Raw genomic sequence first — 14,544 nt, 5'->3', positions numbered from 1 at the left:
ACATAAATATAAGAACTAATACCAGAAAACTCTTAGAATAAAACCCAAGGGTAAATCTTTATGAACTTGGATTTGGCAGTGGATTTTGTGATAAGACACTAAAAGTATGTGTAGCAAAAAAGAAAAGATAGGTAAACTGGACTTCAAAATTAAAAACCTTTGTGTCAAAGGACATGATTAAGAGCGTTAAATGACAAGTTACAGAATGGAAGAAAATATTTGCAAATCATATATCTGATAAGGATTTAATATCTAGAATATATAAAGAATTCCTACAACTCAACAGAAAGATAACCCAATTAAAAAATGTTGAAAAGATAGTCCTTTCTCTGTTGAATGGTCTTCCACACACTTGTCAGAAATTGTGACCATACGTGTGGGGCACATGCCCCAGTTGAATGCTCAGTCCCCAATGGGGGGCATGCAGGAGGCAGCCGATTGATGATTCTTCCTCATCATTGATGTTTCTATCTCTTTCTTCCTCTCTGAAATCAATAAAAGTATTACAAAATAAAAAATTGTGACCATACATGCAGCAGTTTAGTTTTGCTCTATTCTATTCTAGTATATTTTTCTGTCTTTATGCTTGTATCATACTGTTGTTGTTAATCAATCCTTTTTAAAAATCTTTATTGTTGAAATTATTATAGATGTCCCTCTTTTTTTCCCTCATAGCTCCCCTCCACCCAGTTCCCGCCCTGCCCCAGGGCTTCACCACCCTATTGTCTGTGTACATAGGTAATGCATACATGCTTATAAGATCTTTGTTTAATCTCTTCCTCTCATCTCACCTCCCCTTCCCTCTGAGAATTGTCAGTCTGTTCCATTTCCATGCCCCCAATTCTGTTTTATTCACCAGTTTATTCTGTTCATTAGATTTCTTATTTGTTTGATTTTTAGATTCAATTGTTGATAGATGTATTTGTTGCTATTTTGTTACTCACATTTTTTATTGTTTTCTTTTTCTTCTTCTTTCTCTTCTTAAAGAATACCCTCAGCATTTCATATAATACTGGTTTGGTGGTGATGAACTTCTTTAGCTTTTTCTTGTCTGTGAAGCTCTTTATCTGACCTTCAATTCTAAATCATAGCTTTGCTGGGTACAGTAATCTTGGCTGTATGTCCTTGCTGGTCATCACTTTGAATATTTTTTGCCACTCCCTTCGGGCCTGTATAGTTTCAGTTGAGAAATTAGCTGACAGTATTATGGGTACTCTCTTGTAGGTAACTAACTGCTTTTCTCTTTCTGCTTTTAAGATTCTCTCTTTGTCTTTAGCTCTTTGGCATTTTAATTATGATGTGTCTTGATGTGGTCCTCTTTGGGTTCCTCTTGTTTGGGGTTCTCTGTGCTTCCTGAACTTGTAAGTCTATTTGTTTCAACAGATAGGGGAAGTTTTCTGTTATTATTTCTTCAAATAGGTTTTCAATATCTTGCTCGCTCTCTCTTCTTCCAGGAATCCCAAAATTCAGATGTTGGTATGCTTGAAATTGTTCCAGAGGCTCCTTACACTATCTTCATATTTTTGGATTCTTTTTTCTTTTGGCTATTCTGGTTGGGTGTTTTTTGCTTCCTCATATTTCAAATCATTGACTTGATTCTCGGGATCCTCTAGTCTACTGTTGAATCCCTGTATATTATTCTTTATATCAGTCAGTGTATGCTTAATTTCTGACTGGTCCTTTTCCTTTTTTTTTTTTTTTGGCATTCCCACTAAGATCCTTGAAAGTCTCACTAAGTCCCTTGGAGGTTTCTAGAAGGTTCTTGAGTAACCTTATAACCATGGTTTTGAACTCTATATCCAGTAGTTTGCTTTCTTCTGTTCTTTCACTTGTGACATGTTTCTTTGTCTCCACATTTTGGCTGCTTCTCTGTGTTTGTTTCTATGTATTGGGTAGAGCTGCTAAGTCTCCGTGAGTTGAGAGAGTGGCCTTATGTAGTAGGTGTCCTATATGGCCCAGTGGCTCAGCCTCCCCAGTCACCTGAGGTGGACACTCTAGGTGCACCCTTTGTGGGCTGTGTGCAGTCTTATTGTAGTTGAGCTTGATTGCTGGTGTCACTGGGAGGAATTGACCTCCAGGCCAATTGGCTGTGGGGACCAGCTGCGACTACAGTGGGAGAGCTGCTGTGCAGGAGATACCCTTATGGAGCAGGACTTGCTTCAGTAGGGCTTTAGTACTCACTGAGTCTGCCCCTTGAGTGTGTCGTTTATGGATGTGTAGAGTTGTAATCTTATATGGTCTGACACTGACCACTGGATACACTGGCTCTTGGGTCTCCAGGAAGGTATAAAGTCAGCCACTGCCTGGGGCCACCCAGCAGGAGCTAGAAAGATCTGAAGATTCCTCCTCTTTGTATGGGGTTTGGCAGCACCCAAATGAGGCCCAGCTGTGAAGCAAAGCAGGCTGGTGCTGGTGCTGGATCTTGGGACTTTTGTTGATAGGTTTGGGGCTCCCTGACTCAGCTGCAATTTGTTTGACAGGTTTTAGCCTGAGCAAGGACAGGTCATTCATATGCAAAAGCCACTGCAAGCAGCTTGGATGGGGTTGTAAATTGGATGGGGTGAGGTGTCAGGGAATCACCAGGGTGGAGCAAACAGAAATGGCTGCCAGTCAGCCCTGCAACTGGGAAGGTCCCAAAATAGGAACAATGACTATTGCAAGCACCTCCATCTGGGAGAAAGCTGCCCCCAAGTTCCTGCCTCAGTGTCAAACAGTCAAGTTTCTCCTCATATGTGTCTGGACCCTCTCCTCCCCCAGCTTCGCCCAGCACTGGAGCTCAGAGGAAGCAGGAGCTTGTAAGTTCAGTTTGTGTGCTGGCCTTTTAAGAGCAGCTGGGTCTCCAGCAGCCTCTGTGTCACTAGTCCGCACTGGTTTTTACAGCCCATAGTTCTTACTGCCCATAGGGACTTCTTTTCTCAGCTCTGTGACCCTGGGCTGGGCATCTGGTAGGGGGCTGGACCCCTTGCTCCTCCAGGCACCCTCCGCAAAGATGATCTCCCTCCTGACTAAAAAAGTGGCACTGGTGGGTGCCAGACCAGCCCATTCTGCACCTCCGCACCTCTTCTCACTCTCAGTGTGCTTTCTTCTTTACTTCTCTAGTTGTAGGACTTCCATTCAGCCAGCTTTCTGGCGGTTCTGGATGATGGTTGTTCTGTATTTTAGTTGTCCTATTGATGTGGTCGTGGGAGGCAGCGAGTACAGGCGTTTGCCTATGCCATCATCTTCCATAGTGTTTTGATTACTGTAACTTTGTGGTAAGTTTTGAAGTTAGGAAATGTGAGTACTCCAGTTTTGTTCTCTTTTTAAAGATTGTTTTGGATATTCAGGATCCCTTGAGAATCTATATGAATTTTAGAATGGGTTTTGTTCTATTTCTTTTCTTTTATTTTCTTTTTATTTTTTAAAATATATTTTATTGATTTTTTTACAGAGAGGAAGGGAGAAGGATAGAGAGTTAGAAACATCGATGAGAGAGAAACATCGATCAGCTGCCTCCTGCACACTCCCCACTGGGGATGTGCCCACAACCAAGGTACATGCCCTTGACCGGAATCGAACCTGGGACCCTTCAGTCCGCAGGCCGACGCTCTATCCGCTGAGCCAAACCAGTTAGGGACTGTTCTATTTCTTAAAAAGAAACATCATTGGCATTTTGATAGTGATTGCATTGAATTGGTAGACTGCTTTGGGTAGTACCAATATCTTAATGTTAAGTCTTCCAATACATGAAGATGAGATGTGTTCCAATTTTTTAAAATAATATTTTTATTGATTTCAGAGAGGAAGGGAGGGAGAGAGAGATGGAAACATCAATGATGAGAGAGAATCATTGATTAGCTGCCTCCTGCATGTCCCCAACTGACAATTGAGCCTGCACCCCGGGCATGTGCCCTTGACTAGAATTGAACCTGGGACCCTTCAGTCCACAGGCTGATGTTCTATTTGCTGAGCCAAACCAGCTAGGGCAAGATGAGTTCCAATTTTTAAATTTCTCTCAGCAGTGTTTTTTGAATTGCACGTCCTTGGTTAAGTTTTTTTCTAAGTATATTATTCTTTTTGATGCTTTTATAAATGGAATTATCTTTGCAATTTCCTTTCAGATTGTTCATCATCTATAATAATAAAAGCATAATATGCTAATTAGACCAGACAGCCGAATGACCTTCCAGATGTCATTCTGGACGTCCTTCCAGATGAAGCCGCAATGGTGGGGGCCAAGGCAAAGGCAGTTAGGGGAGATCAGGCAGGCAGGCAGAGTGGTGAGGGGCAATCAGGCAGGCAGGCAGAGTGGTTAGAGGTGATGAGGCAGGCAGGAAGAGTGGTTAAGGGTGGTCAGGCAGGCAGGCAGAGTGGTTAGGGGCAATCAGGCAGGCAGGCAGAGTGGTTAGGGGTGGGCAGGCAGGCAGGCAGGCCAGTGGTTAGGAGCCAGCAGTCCCGGATTGCGAGAGGAATGTCCGAGGCAGTTGGACATCCCTCGAGGGGTCCTGGATTGCGAGAGGGTGCAGGCTGGGTTGAGGAGAACCCCCCCTGCACTAATTTTGTGCACCAGGCCTCTAGTTACTGTATAGAAATGCAACTGATATTTGTGTTTTGACTTTGTATCCTGCTAGTTTGCTGAATTCATTTATTCTGTTTTTTTTTATGGGAATATTTACGGTTTTCTACATATGATTTTATCATCTGAAAACAGGTAATTTTATTTCTTCCTAATTTTTATGCCATCCATTTCTCTGTGTTGCTTATTTGCTCTGGCTAGAACTTCCAGTACTGCTGTGAAAAGAGGAAAAAGTAGACCTTGCCTTATTTCTTGCTTTGCCTTGCTTTGTTCCTAGTGGAAAATTTTTCAGTTTTTCACGGTTGGAATATGATGTTCACTGTAGGTTTTCTTATGTCTGTTGTTATGTTGGGATGTTTTCTTCTATTCCTACATTATTAAGTGGTATTATAAAAGGGTGTTGAATTTTATTAAATGCTTTTTCTGTGACAATTGAAATTATTATGTGTTTTTTTCCATTCATTCTGTTAATATGATTTATTGCATTGATGGATTTTGTTATGTTGAACCATCCTTTCATTTTAGGAATAAATTGTTTTTGGCCATATTTTATAATTTTTTTAATACACCGCAGAATTCTGCTTTCTAGTATTTTGTTAAGGATTTTTGCATCAGTGTTCATAAGGGATGTTGTTCTATAGTTTTATTTTTTTTTAAGTTGATTTTAGAGAGAGAGGAAGGGAGAGGGATAGAGAGATAGAAACATCAATGATGAGAGAGAATCACTGATCAACTGCCTCCTGCATGCCCCCTACTGGAGTTTGAGCCTGTAACGCGGACATGTGCCCCTGACCAGGAATCAAACCAGTGACCTCTTGGTTCATGGGTCAACACTCAACCACTGAGCAACACTGCCGGGCTGAGTTTTATTTTCTTTTAGGGTGTTTGTTTGGCTTTGGTGTCGGTGTATTCCTTAGACTGTTTTATATGACCTTTTATATTTCTGTTCCTTCGACTCAATAACTTCTATTGTCATACCTTGTAAGTCACTGATTCTTTCTTCTGCCTGCTTAAATCTTCCTTTGAATCTCTTTAGTCAGTTTTTCATTTCAGATATTGTACATTTTGGCTCCAAAATTATTTTTTGTTTCTTTTAGGTTTATAATTGTTTTATTAATATTGTTCTTTCATTCATACATTGTTTTCTTGACTTTATCTACATGTTTCTTTACTTATTTGAGTATCTTGAAGACAGTTTTTTAAAAGTCTTTGTCTAGTATATTTGCCATCAGCTCTTTTTCAGAGACAGTTTTTGTTGATTTATTTTTTTCCTTTAAATGGGCCCTGCTTTCCTGTTTCTTTGTATGCCTTGTGATATTTTTGATGATATTTTTTTGGTTGAAAAATGGACATTTGAATTTAATAAAGTAGTAACACTGGAAATCAGATTCTCCTCCTTCCTAAGGATTTACTGCATTTAAAATAATTTTATTATAATTTGTTTAGGATGTCTCTGTGCCATGGGTTAGCCTGAGATGCAAACTTCAGGTATTTTCAGATTTTTCTGATCCCTTTCTTGGGCATACACTGTCACATTCTAATTTCCCTATATATGCAGCTGTTTTATACAGTCACTTTGTAAATTTTTTCATATATTCACTTGTTTTAAAATGATTGTCTTTAATGTCTGTCTTTCAAAAGGAGAAAAATGAAGAGTAGTAAAAAGGGTGCTGGATTTTCTTTTTAAGTAAACATTTTTTTGAAATATATTTTATTGATTTTTTACAGAGAGGAAGGAAGAGGGACAGAGAGTTAGAAACATCGATGAGAGAGAAAGATCGATCAGCTGCCTCCTGCACTCCCCCCACCGGGGATGTGCCCGCAACTAAGGTATATGCCCTTGACTGGAATCAAACCTGGGACCCCCCCAGTCCGCAGGCCGACACTCTATGCACTGAGCCAAACCCATCAGGGCAGGGGGGCTGGATTTTTAAATCCTCTGAAAGTCACTTCAAGCAGAGTGGGAGGGCTTTGCAACAGTGGGGGGAGCTGCAACAATGGTTGCCCACCTCTCTGTCTGCCCGTCAGTGACAAAGAGCAGCAGCCAGCAACCAGAGCATAAACCCTCATAGTTGCAGTACAGGGTCCTTTTTACTACCCCGGTTCTCACCAGCTGCTGTGCAAGCTATTTTCGATATGGCTCTTAGTGGGGGATGGATAGCTGCTACAGGGCTGAGAGCTGAAATGGAATAAAATTAACCCTAGTTTATATCCAGGCTTTTTCCTGCGAATTGCATATTTCCCTAGATCAGTGGTCAGCAAACTCATTAGTCAGCAGAGCCAAATATCAACAGTACAATGATTGAAATTTCTTTTGAGAGCCAAATTTTTTAAACTTAAACTATATAGGTAGGTACATTGTTATTAACTTAATTAGGGTACTCCTAAGCTGGCCTTTGCTAAAAACGTCCTCAATTTGAGGGGTCGACCTCAGCGAACATACCCCCACTTCTAACGCCATTTCTTCAAAATAGACTTGCTCAGGCCGAAAACCGACTTCTGTGCATGGGCCACGAAGTTTCAATTGCACTGTACGTGCGCGCCTGCACGTGGTATTTTGTGGAAGAGCCACACTCAAGAGGCCAAAGAGCCGCATGTGGCTCTTTGGGCCGCGGTTTGCCAACCACTGCCCTAGATCAATCAAGAGATCTCCTTCTCTCTGTCTTTCTCAAGCTCCAACCTCTATAGCCGGGGTCCTCAAACTTTTTAAACAGGGGGCCAGTTCACTGTCCCTCAGACCGTTGGAGGGCCGGACTTTAGTTTAAAAAAAAAAAACTATGAACAAATTCCTATGCACACTGCACATATCTTATTTTGAAGTAAAAAAACAAAACGGGAACAAATACAATATTTGTATTTGCATGTGGCCCACGGGCCGTAGTTTGAGGACTCCTGCTCTATAGGACTCTAGCTCATAAATTCTAGATGTCTTGACCTCTCCTTAATCTGATCTTTTTCTCCTCATTTCAGCACAATAGCTGGGTCCCTTTTAGGTTCCCCCGTCCTGTATTCCACAATCCTGTATTCACCTGCAAGAAGGAAGCTTGGATAATGGTAGAGCTTATTTCATTTATTTGTCTTTTCTGAAATCATCATATTGTACTCCATTGGCTGAAAAAGTTATTTCCTTCATTTCATCCAATTTTGTAGTTGTTAATGGGCAGGAAGCTAAGTCTCAACCCTGTTTCACCCTCATGGCCATTACAGGGTTCTTTTCATAGGTATTTTAATGGGAAAGGAAGAGAGATTTTCATAAAGGCAGAGATTCTTCAAGGCAAATAGCAGATAAGAGAACCAGGATGTTTTTCTAATGATACTACCTGATGTGAAGGATGTAGGCCAGAAATACTCAGGGCAAGTGCCTAGCTGGGGAATGGGTCAGAAAAACACAGGAAGATTGTGTGGATGCCTGCTTAGCATAATTTTGGGACCTTAGGGCCTTGCCCTAGCACCACCCCATTCACTCTCAGTCACTACTGTACCTGCTGTTTTCCTGATGCCAGAAAACACCTGGATAGGGAAGCTACTCTTCACCATCACTGATATGATATGCCACAAAAGATTGAACCCTAGGGCTGAAAAATATGGACATCAAAGTGTAAATGACTAGCACGTAAGCCTTTGATGAGATCTGGGAGGGAGTAAGGAACCCTAGTGAAACTTGTGACCTTGATGGGCTTCTGAGAACTCTATGTGCCAAGGTGGCTGAGTTCAGCCTATCCATCCCTTCCCCTCTTTCCCCCCTCTGCCTGCAGTATTGATGAGGTGCCTTTTCTCATGCATGACCATAACCTGAGAAGAACAACCAATATCAGGGAGGTCAAGCCAAGCGAATCCTATACAGCAACATCCTTCTTCTATTGGAAATTCCTGTCAACTCTGAATGCTGGCCAATGGTTTATAGATCCATGGGTAAGACATTCCCCAGCTTAACAATCCTGCATTGATTTCCTCTCCTGTACAAGGTCATGTGCTGCTCCTGGACAAAAAGGCTTTAGATGAAGATAGTCAGCGTACACATACTTTCATTACAGTTGGTAGCAGGATTATAGCATTGGGCTTTTCCAGTAGTGCTGTCAATCTAATTACTACTTTCTACAGTCTCTGGAAATTCTGAAGACAAATTTGTGAACTTACTATTGTTATTTAATTTCCTTTTATCCAAGCATTTCATAAACTTTTACAGTACATGACATTTTCCTAGGCATTTTGAGTAGCTCATACTCATAAATGAGGCTGACTAGGAAACATGTTTATTCTTGATTTCATCTTCTTATTATTCAACAAATATTTATTGAGTACCTATTGGGTACTATATAGGTGGAATACAATGGTGAATAAACACACATAGTCTTAATGGAGTTCACATGTCAGTATAAGAAACAGGCCATTACAATACATTGTGATAAGTGCTAAACTAGAGTTAACTTCAGGTTGCTCAGAAGCACAATGAACAATTCCTTACTCAGTCTGATGCATGGGTTAGGGATTCTGGAAGGAGGAGATGTATAGGCTAATAAAAGTGTGGTAAAATATAAAGCATGTGTTGTGTGTAGTGTAATTTTGAGGTAAGAGTGAATGTTTCTACCTGAGATATTTTATGGAAAAATATCATTTTAGCTGAGGGAAGATCATTACTATGGACAGGGATGGTGGTGTGTTGGTGTGTTTCAGAGATTAATAGTATACTCGAGCCAGAGGAAATATGTGTGTGTGTGTGTGTGTGTGTAAGAAAGAGAGGAAGGGAATAATGGAGGGAAGGCGAGAGAGAAAGGTATGGATGTAGGTGGGAGATAGATTGGGAGAATAATCTGGGAAAACATGTTGAGAGGAAATTATAGCAATGCTTAAATAATAAGTTAAAGATTTTTTTGGAAAAATTTAAAGTAAGTAAAATAAAATGTCAGATTTGCATTTGATAAAAGTCAAGACTGCCTTCTCAAGATAGATTAAAGAAAACAAAACAACTTGCATTTTTCAGCTTATTATATGTGCAGGGGAATCCATGTGACTGAGGTTTTAGCAATCAGATACACTAACTTGAGACTTTGACTTTGAAAATAAACCTCAGAGCAGGACAGACAGCAGCAGGCTGTATATCGCTAGCACCAGTGGCAGCAGAGCACATGCTCTAGGGATCCACTGTGGAAATAGTCCTCTTAGCAGGTGATTATGTAACTGGGAAAATAAATCTTAAGATATTTTTGATTATGCACTGAGGATGAAATGGAATTTTATTTATATTTGGTGTTCATCCTGAGGACTTATTTGATCCTTTTTCATGTAAAAAATAGTGAAAAGTAAAGAACTATGTAAGGAAGGACTTACTCACTTCAGGTTCATTCTTTTAATGAATGGATAGTTGCAAGTAAATTTGTAATTATTGTATCGCCTCAGAAAACGTGTTCTCATAGGAGTACCTGGCCTATAAGTGCTGATTCATATGTGAAAATAATGGGATCACTTTGATATTCCAGGTGTCTGTGGTATGCAGGCTCCTTATATGTTTCATCATACATGAATAAATAGACACATACAAACTAGAGATGCTCCATTAGAATGTATATGTGAAATATGTCATTAGTATTTTTAATAGGGGTTGCATTGAATCTATAGATTGCTTTGGGTAGTATGGGCATTTTAATGATGTTGATTCTACCAATCCATGAACATGGTATATTCTTCTACTTGTTTATATCTTCCTCTATCTTTTTTTTAAATGTCCTATAGTTTTCAAGGCCTTTTACCTCCTTGTTAGGTTTATTCCTAAGTATCTTAATTTTTTCTGTTGCAATGGTAAATGGGATTGTTTTGGGTTTTTTTTTTAGTTTTTCTTTCTGAGAGTTCACTATCTACTTATATAAAAACCCTGGGTGTAACATCATGGCCAGAACTGCAACCAACTGGAAGGAAGGCAGTCCTGCAAGGGTCATCTTGGAAACGGCTGCGCCCTCCTCCAGCTGTTTCCTGGAGGCAGGAACCAGCCCTTAGGGCGGAGCATGGAAGTGAAATGATTTGTAATGGATCTATTATTGAAGCTACCTTTGGAAATACTGTATCTATAGATCAGTGGTTCTCAACCTTGGCTGCACATTAGAATCACCTGTGAATCTTTTTAAAATCCTGATTTCTGGGCCTCATCCTCCAGAAATTCTGTTTCTTTGTTACTAATGTTGTGGCCCTACCCCATAAAAAAGAAAGAATTTCCGGAGGATGAGGCCCAGGAATCAGGATTTTAAAAAATTCCCTGGTGATTCTAATGTGCAGCCAAGGTTGAGAACCACTGCTATAGAAAATATTAAAATATATCTAAACATGCAATTCTTTGTCCAAAGCATGAACATGTTCAAAAATTAAATGAAGAAAATTTGGATATACTCAATGGAGATTTTTACACATATTTGAGTGATGATTCCATTGATTCCACAGTTGATGCTGAAAAGGAAAATTTTCTCATTGAATTTCTAAATAGTATTACTCCTTCGGGAATGCTGTGTCATAAATTAAAATTAAAAGTGGGTGCAATCATCATGCTATTGAGAAATCTCAATAGTAAATGGGATCTTTGTAATGGTACCAGATTTATTATCAAAAGATTATGACCTAACATTATCTAAGCTGAAGTATTAACAGGAGCTGCAGAGGGAGAGGCTGTTCTGATTCCAAGAATTAATTTGTCCCCATCTGACACTGACCTCCCATTTAAAGTGATTTGACAACAGTTTCCCTTGATGCCAGCATATTCTTACCTGATACCGTTTTCACACATGGTCAGTTAAATGTTGCTTTCTCTCGAATTTGAAGAGCATGTGACGTTACAGTTAAAGTTCTAAATACTTCATCACAAGGGAAATTAGTCAAGCACTCTGAAAGTGTTTTCACTCTTAATGTGGTGTATAGGAAGATATTAGAATAAGTTTAATAACTTTATCAGTCATTGTTTACATCACTGTTGTTTTTATGTCATGTTTTTGTTGTTTTCATATCATGCCTCTGTGTTGTTGTTATATCCTTTTGTTACTATTTATTTATTAACAAATTTATATATTATTTTCATATATATTTTACTAATTTCCTTTCATCTCTCACACTTCTATTATAGAGAAAGGGCAAATCCGCTAATTAATTCCCTTTTTAAAAAAAATATATTTTATTGATTTTTTACAGAGAGGAAGGGAGAGAGATAGAGAGTTAGAAACATTGATGAAAGAAAAACATCAATCAGCTGCCTCCTGCACACTCCCCACTGGGGATGTGCCCACAACCAAGGTACATGCCCTTGACCGGAATCGAACCTGGGACTCTTGAGTCCGCAGGCCAATGCTCTATCCACTGAGCCAAACCGGTTAGGGCAATTAATTCCCTTTTAATGTGCATGAATTTCGTGCACCGGGCTACTAGTTGGTGTATAAAAATGCTGTGGATTTTGGGGTATTAATTTTATATCCTGCTACGTTTCTTAATTCATTTATTAAATCAAGTAGTTTTTTGATGGAGTCTTTAGGGTTTTCTATGTACAGTATTATGTCATCTGCTAATAATGAGAGTTTTATTTTCTCCTTTCCAGTTTGGATTCCTTTTATTTCTTCTTCTTGTCTGATCACTGTGGTCAGGACTTCCAGAACTATGTTGAGCAAGAGTGGTGAAAGAGGGCATCTTTGTCTTGTCCTTGTTCTTAGGGGAAATGGTTTTAGTTTTCGCCCATTGAGTATGATGTTGGCTGTAGGTTTGTCATATATGGCCTTTACTATGTTGAGATATGTTCCCTCTATTCCCAAAAAAGGGTGTTGGATTTTATCTAAAGCTTTTTCTGCATCGATTGATATGATCATGTGATTTTTGTCTTGCAATCTGTTTATGTGCTGTATCACATTTATTGATTTGCGAATATTGTACCAGCCTAGCATCCCTGGAATAAATCCCACTTGGTCATGATGTATGATCTTTTTAATGTATTACTGGATCTGGTTTGCTAGAAATTTGTTGAGGATTTTAGTGTCTATGTTCATCAGGGATATTGGCCTGTAGTTCTCTTTCTTTGTTGTGTCTTTATCTGGTTTTGGAATTAGAGTGATGGTAGCCTCATAGAAAGAGTGTGGTAGTGTTCCTTCTCTTGAATTTTTTGGAATAGTTTGAGGAGTAGAAGTGTTAGTTCTTCTTTGAATATTTGGTAAAACTCCCCTGAGAATCCATCTGGACCAGGGCTTTGGTTTGCTGGGAGTCTTTTTTTATTACTGCTTCAATTTCATCAGTAGTCATCAACTTAATCAGGGTTTCTGATTCTTCCTGATTGAGTTTTGAAAGGTTGTATTTTTCTAGGAATATGTCCATTTCATACATGTTGTCTCATTTGTTGGAATAAAGTCATTCACAGTATTTTATGATATTTCTTTGTGTTTCTGTGGGGTCAGTTGTTACTTCATCTCTTCTGTTTCTGATTTTGTTTATTTGGGTCCTCTCTTTTTGTTTTATGGTGAGCTTGGCTAACGGTCCATCAGTCTTGTTTATCCTTTCAAAGAACCAGCTCTTGGTCTTATTCATATTATTGTGTTTTTTTGTTGTTGTTGTTGGGGTTTTTTTGTTTGTTTGTTTGTTTTATTTAGTTTAGTTTTGTTTTTTTTGGTCTCTATGTCATTTATTTCCGCTCTGATCTTTATTATTTCCTTCCTTCTACTTGTTCTGGGTTTTTCTTCTTGTTCTCTTTCTAATTCTTTAAGTTTCAGTGTTAGAAAACATTGCCAGTTTTTCTTGTTTTTTGAGGGAGGCCTTCCCTTTTAGGACTGCTTTCACTGTGTCCCATAGGTTTTAGATTGTTGTGTGTGCATTTTCCTTTGTTTCCAGGATGTTTTTTTATTTCTTCTTTGATCTCTTTGGTGACCCATTCATTGTTTAATAGCATGCTATTTAGTTTCCATGTGTTTGATTTTTTGAGCATTTTTATTGTAGCTGATTTCTAATTTCATGCCATTGTGGTCCAGGAAGATGCTTGATATGATTTCAATCTTCTTGAATTTGTAGAGACTTAGCTTGTGTCCTAACATGTAGTCTATATTTGAAAATGGTCCATATATACTTGAGAAGATTGTGTATTCTGTAGCTTTGGGGTGGAATGTTCTGAAGATGTCAATTAGTTCTATCTGTTCTAGAATGTCATTTAGGATTGCTGTTTCCTTGTTGAATTTTTGCCTAGAAGATTTATCCAGTGATGTCAGTAGGGTATTAAAGTCCTCTACTGTGATTGTATTTCTGTTGATCTCTCCCTTGATATGCTCCAGAAGCTTTTTAAAATATATTTAGATGTTCCTGTATTGGGTGCATATATGTTTACCAGGGTTATAGCCTCTTGTTGTATAGATCCCTGTAGTATTATGAATGACCTTTTTTATCTCTTGTTATAGCTTTCACTTTGAGGTCTATTTTGTCAGTATAAGTATTGCTACCCCAGCTTTTTTTTTTTCATTTCCATTTGCCTGAATTTTTTTTTTCATCCCTTTACTTTCAGTCTGTGTGAGTCCTTTGTTCTGAAATGGGTCTCTTATAGAAAGCATGTATATAGATCATGTTTTCTTATCCATTCAGCTACCCTATGTCTTTTGATTGGAGCAGTTAATTCATTTACATTTAAGGTTATTATTGATAGGTACCTATTACCATTTTTATTTTTGATGTATATATTCCTTATTTCCTTTCTATTTCTTCTTTTTACAACAATCCCTTTGGCGTTTCTTGCATTGCTGGCTTGGCGGTAATAAATTCCCTTAGCCTTTTTTTTTTTTTTTTTTTTTTTTTTTTGGTCTGTGAGGCTTCTGAATTCACCTTCAATTTTGAATGATAGCCTTGCTGGATAGAGTATTCTTGTATTCAGTCCACTGCTTCACATCACTTTATATACTTCACGCCATTTCCTTCTGGCCTGAGAAATCAGCTGATGGTCTAATGGGGGATCCCTTGTAGATAACTTTCAGTCTCCCTCTGGCAGCCTTTAAGAT

General features: G+C 38.9%; 1 protein-coding gene across 1 annotated transcript in view; it reads left to right on the top strand.

Annotated features, from left to right (window-relative positions):
* The window catches only part of GDPD4 (glycerophosphodiester phosphodiesterase domain containing 4), a 76,102-nt gene that overhangs the window by 27,662 nt on the left and 33,896 nt on the right, over nt 1-14,544 (top strand). Inside the window, exon 10 of the mRNA XM_023755924.1 lies at nt 8,311-8,467. Within this exon, the coding sequence (XP_023611692.1) occupies nt 8,311-8,467 (157 nt within the window). The remainder of the gene's footprint in view (nt 1-8,310; nt 8,468-14,544) is intronic.

Source organism: Myotis lucifugus, unplaced genomic scaffold (genome assembly GCF_000147115.1).
Source record: "Myotis lucifugus unplaced genomic scaffold, Myoluc2.0 scaffold_86, whole genome shotgun sequence".
NCBI lineage: Eukaryota > Metazoa > Chordata > Mammalia > Chiroptera > Vespertilionidae > Myotis > Myotis lucifugus.
The sequence above is the reverse complement of the archived record's forward strand: the minus strand, read 5'-3'. Positions and strand labels throughout refer to the sequence as shown.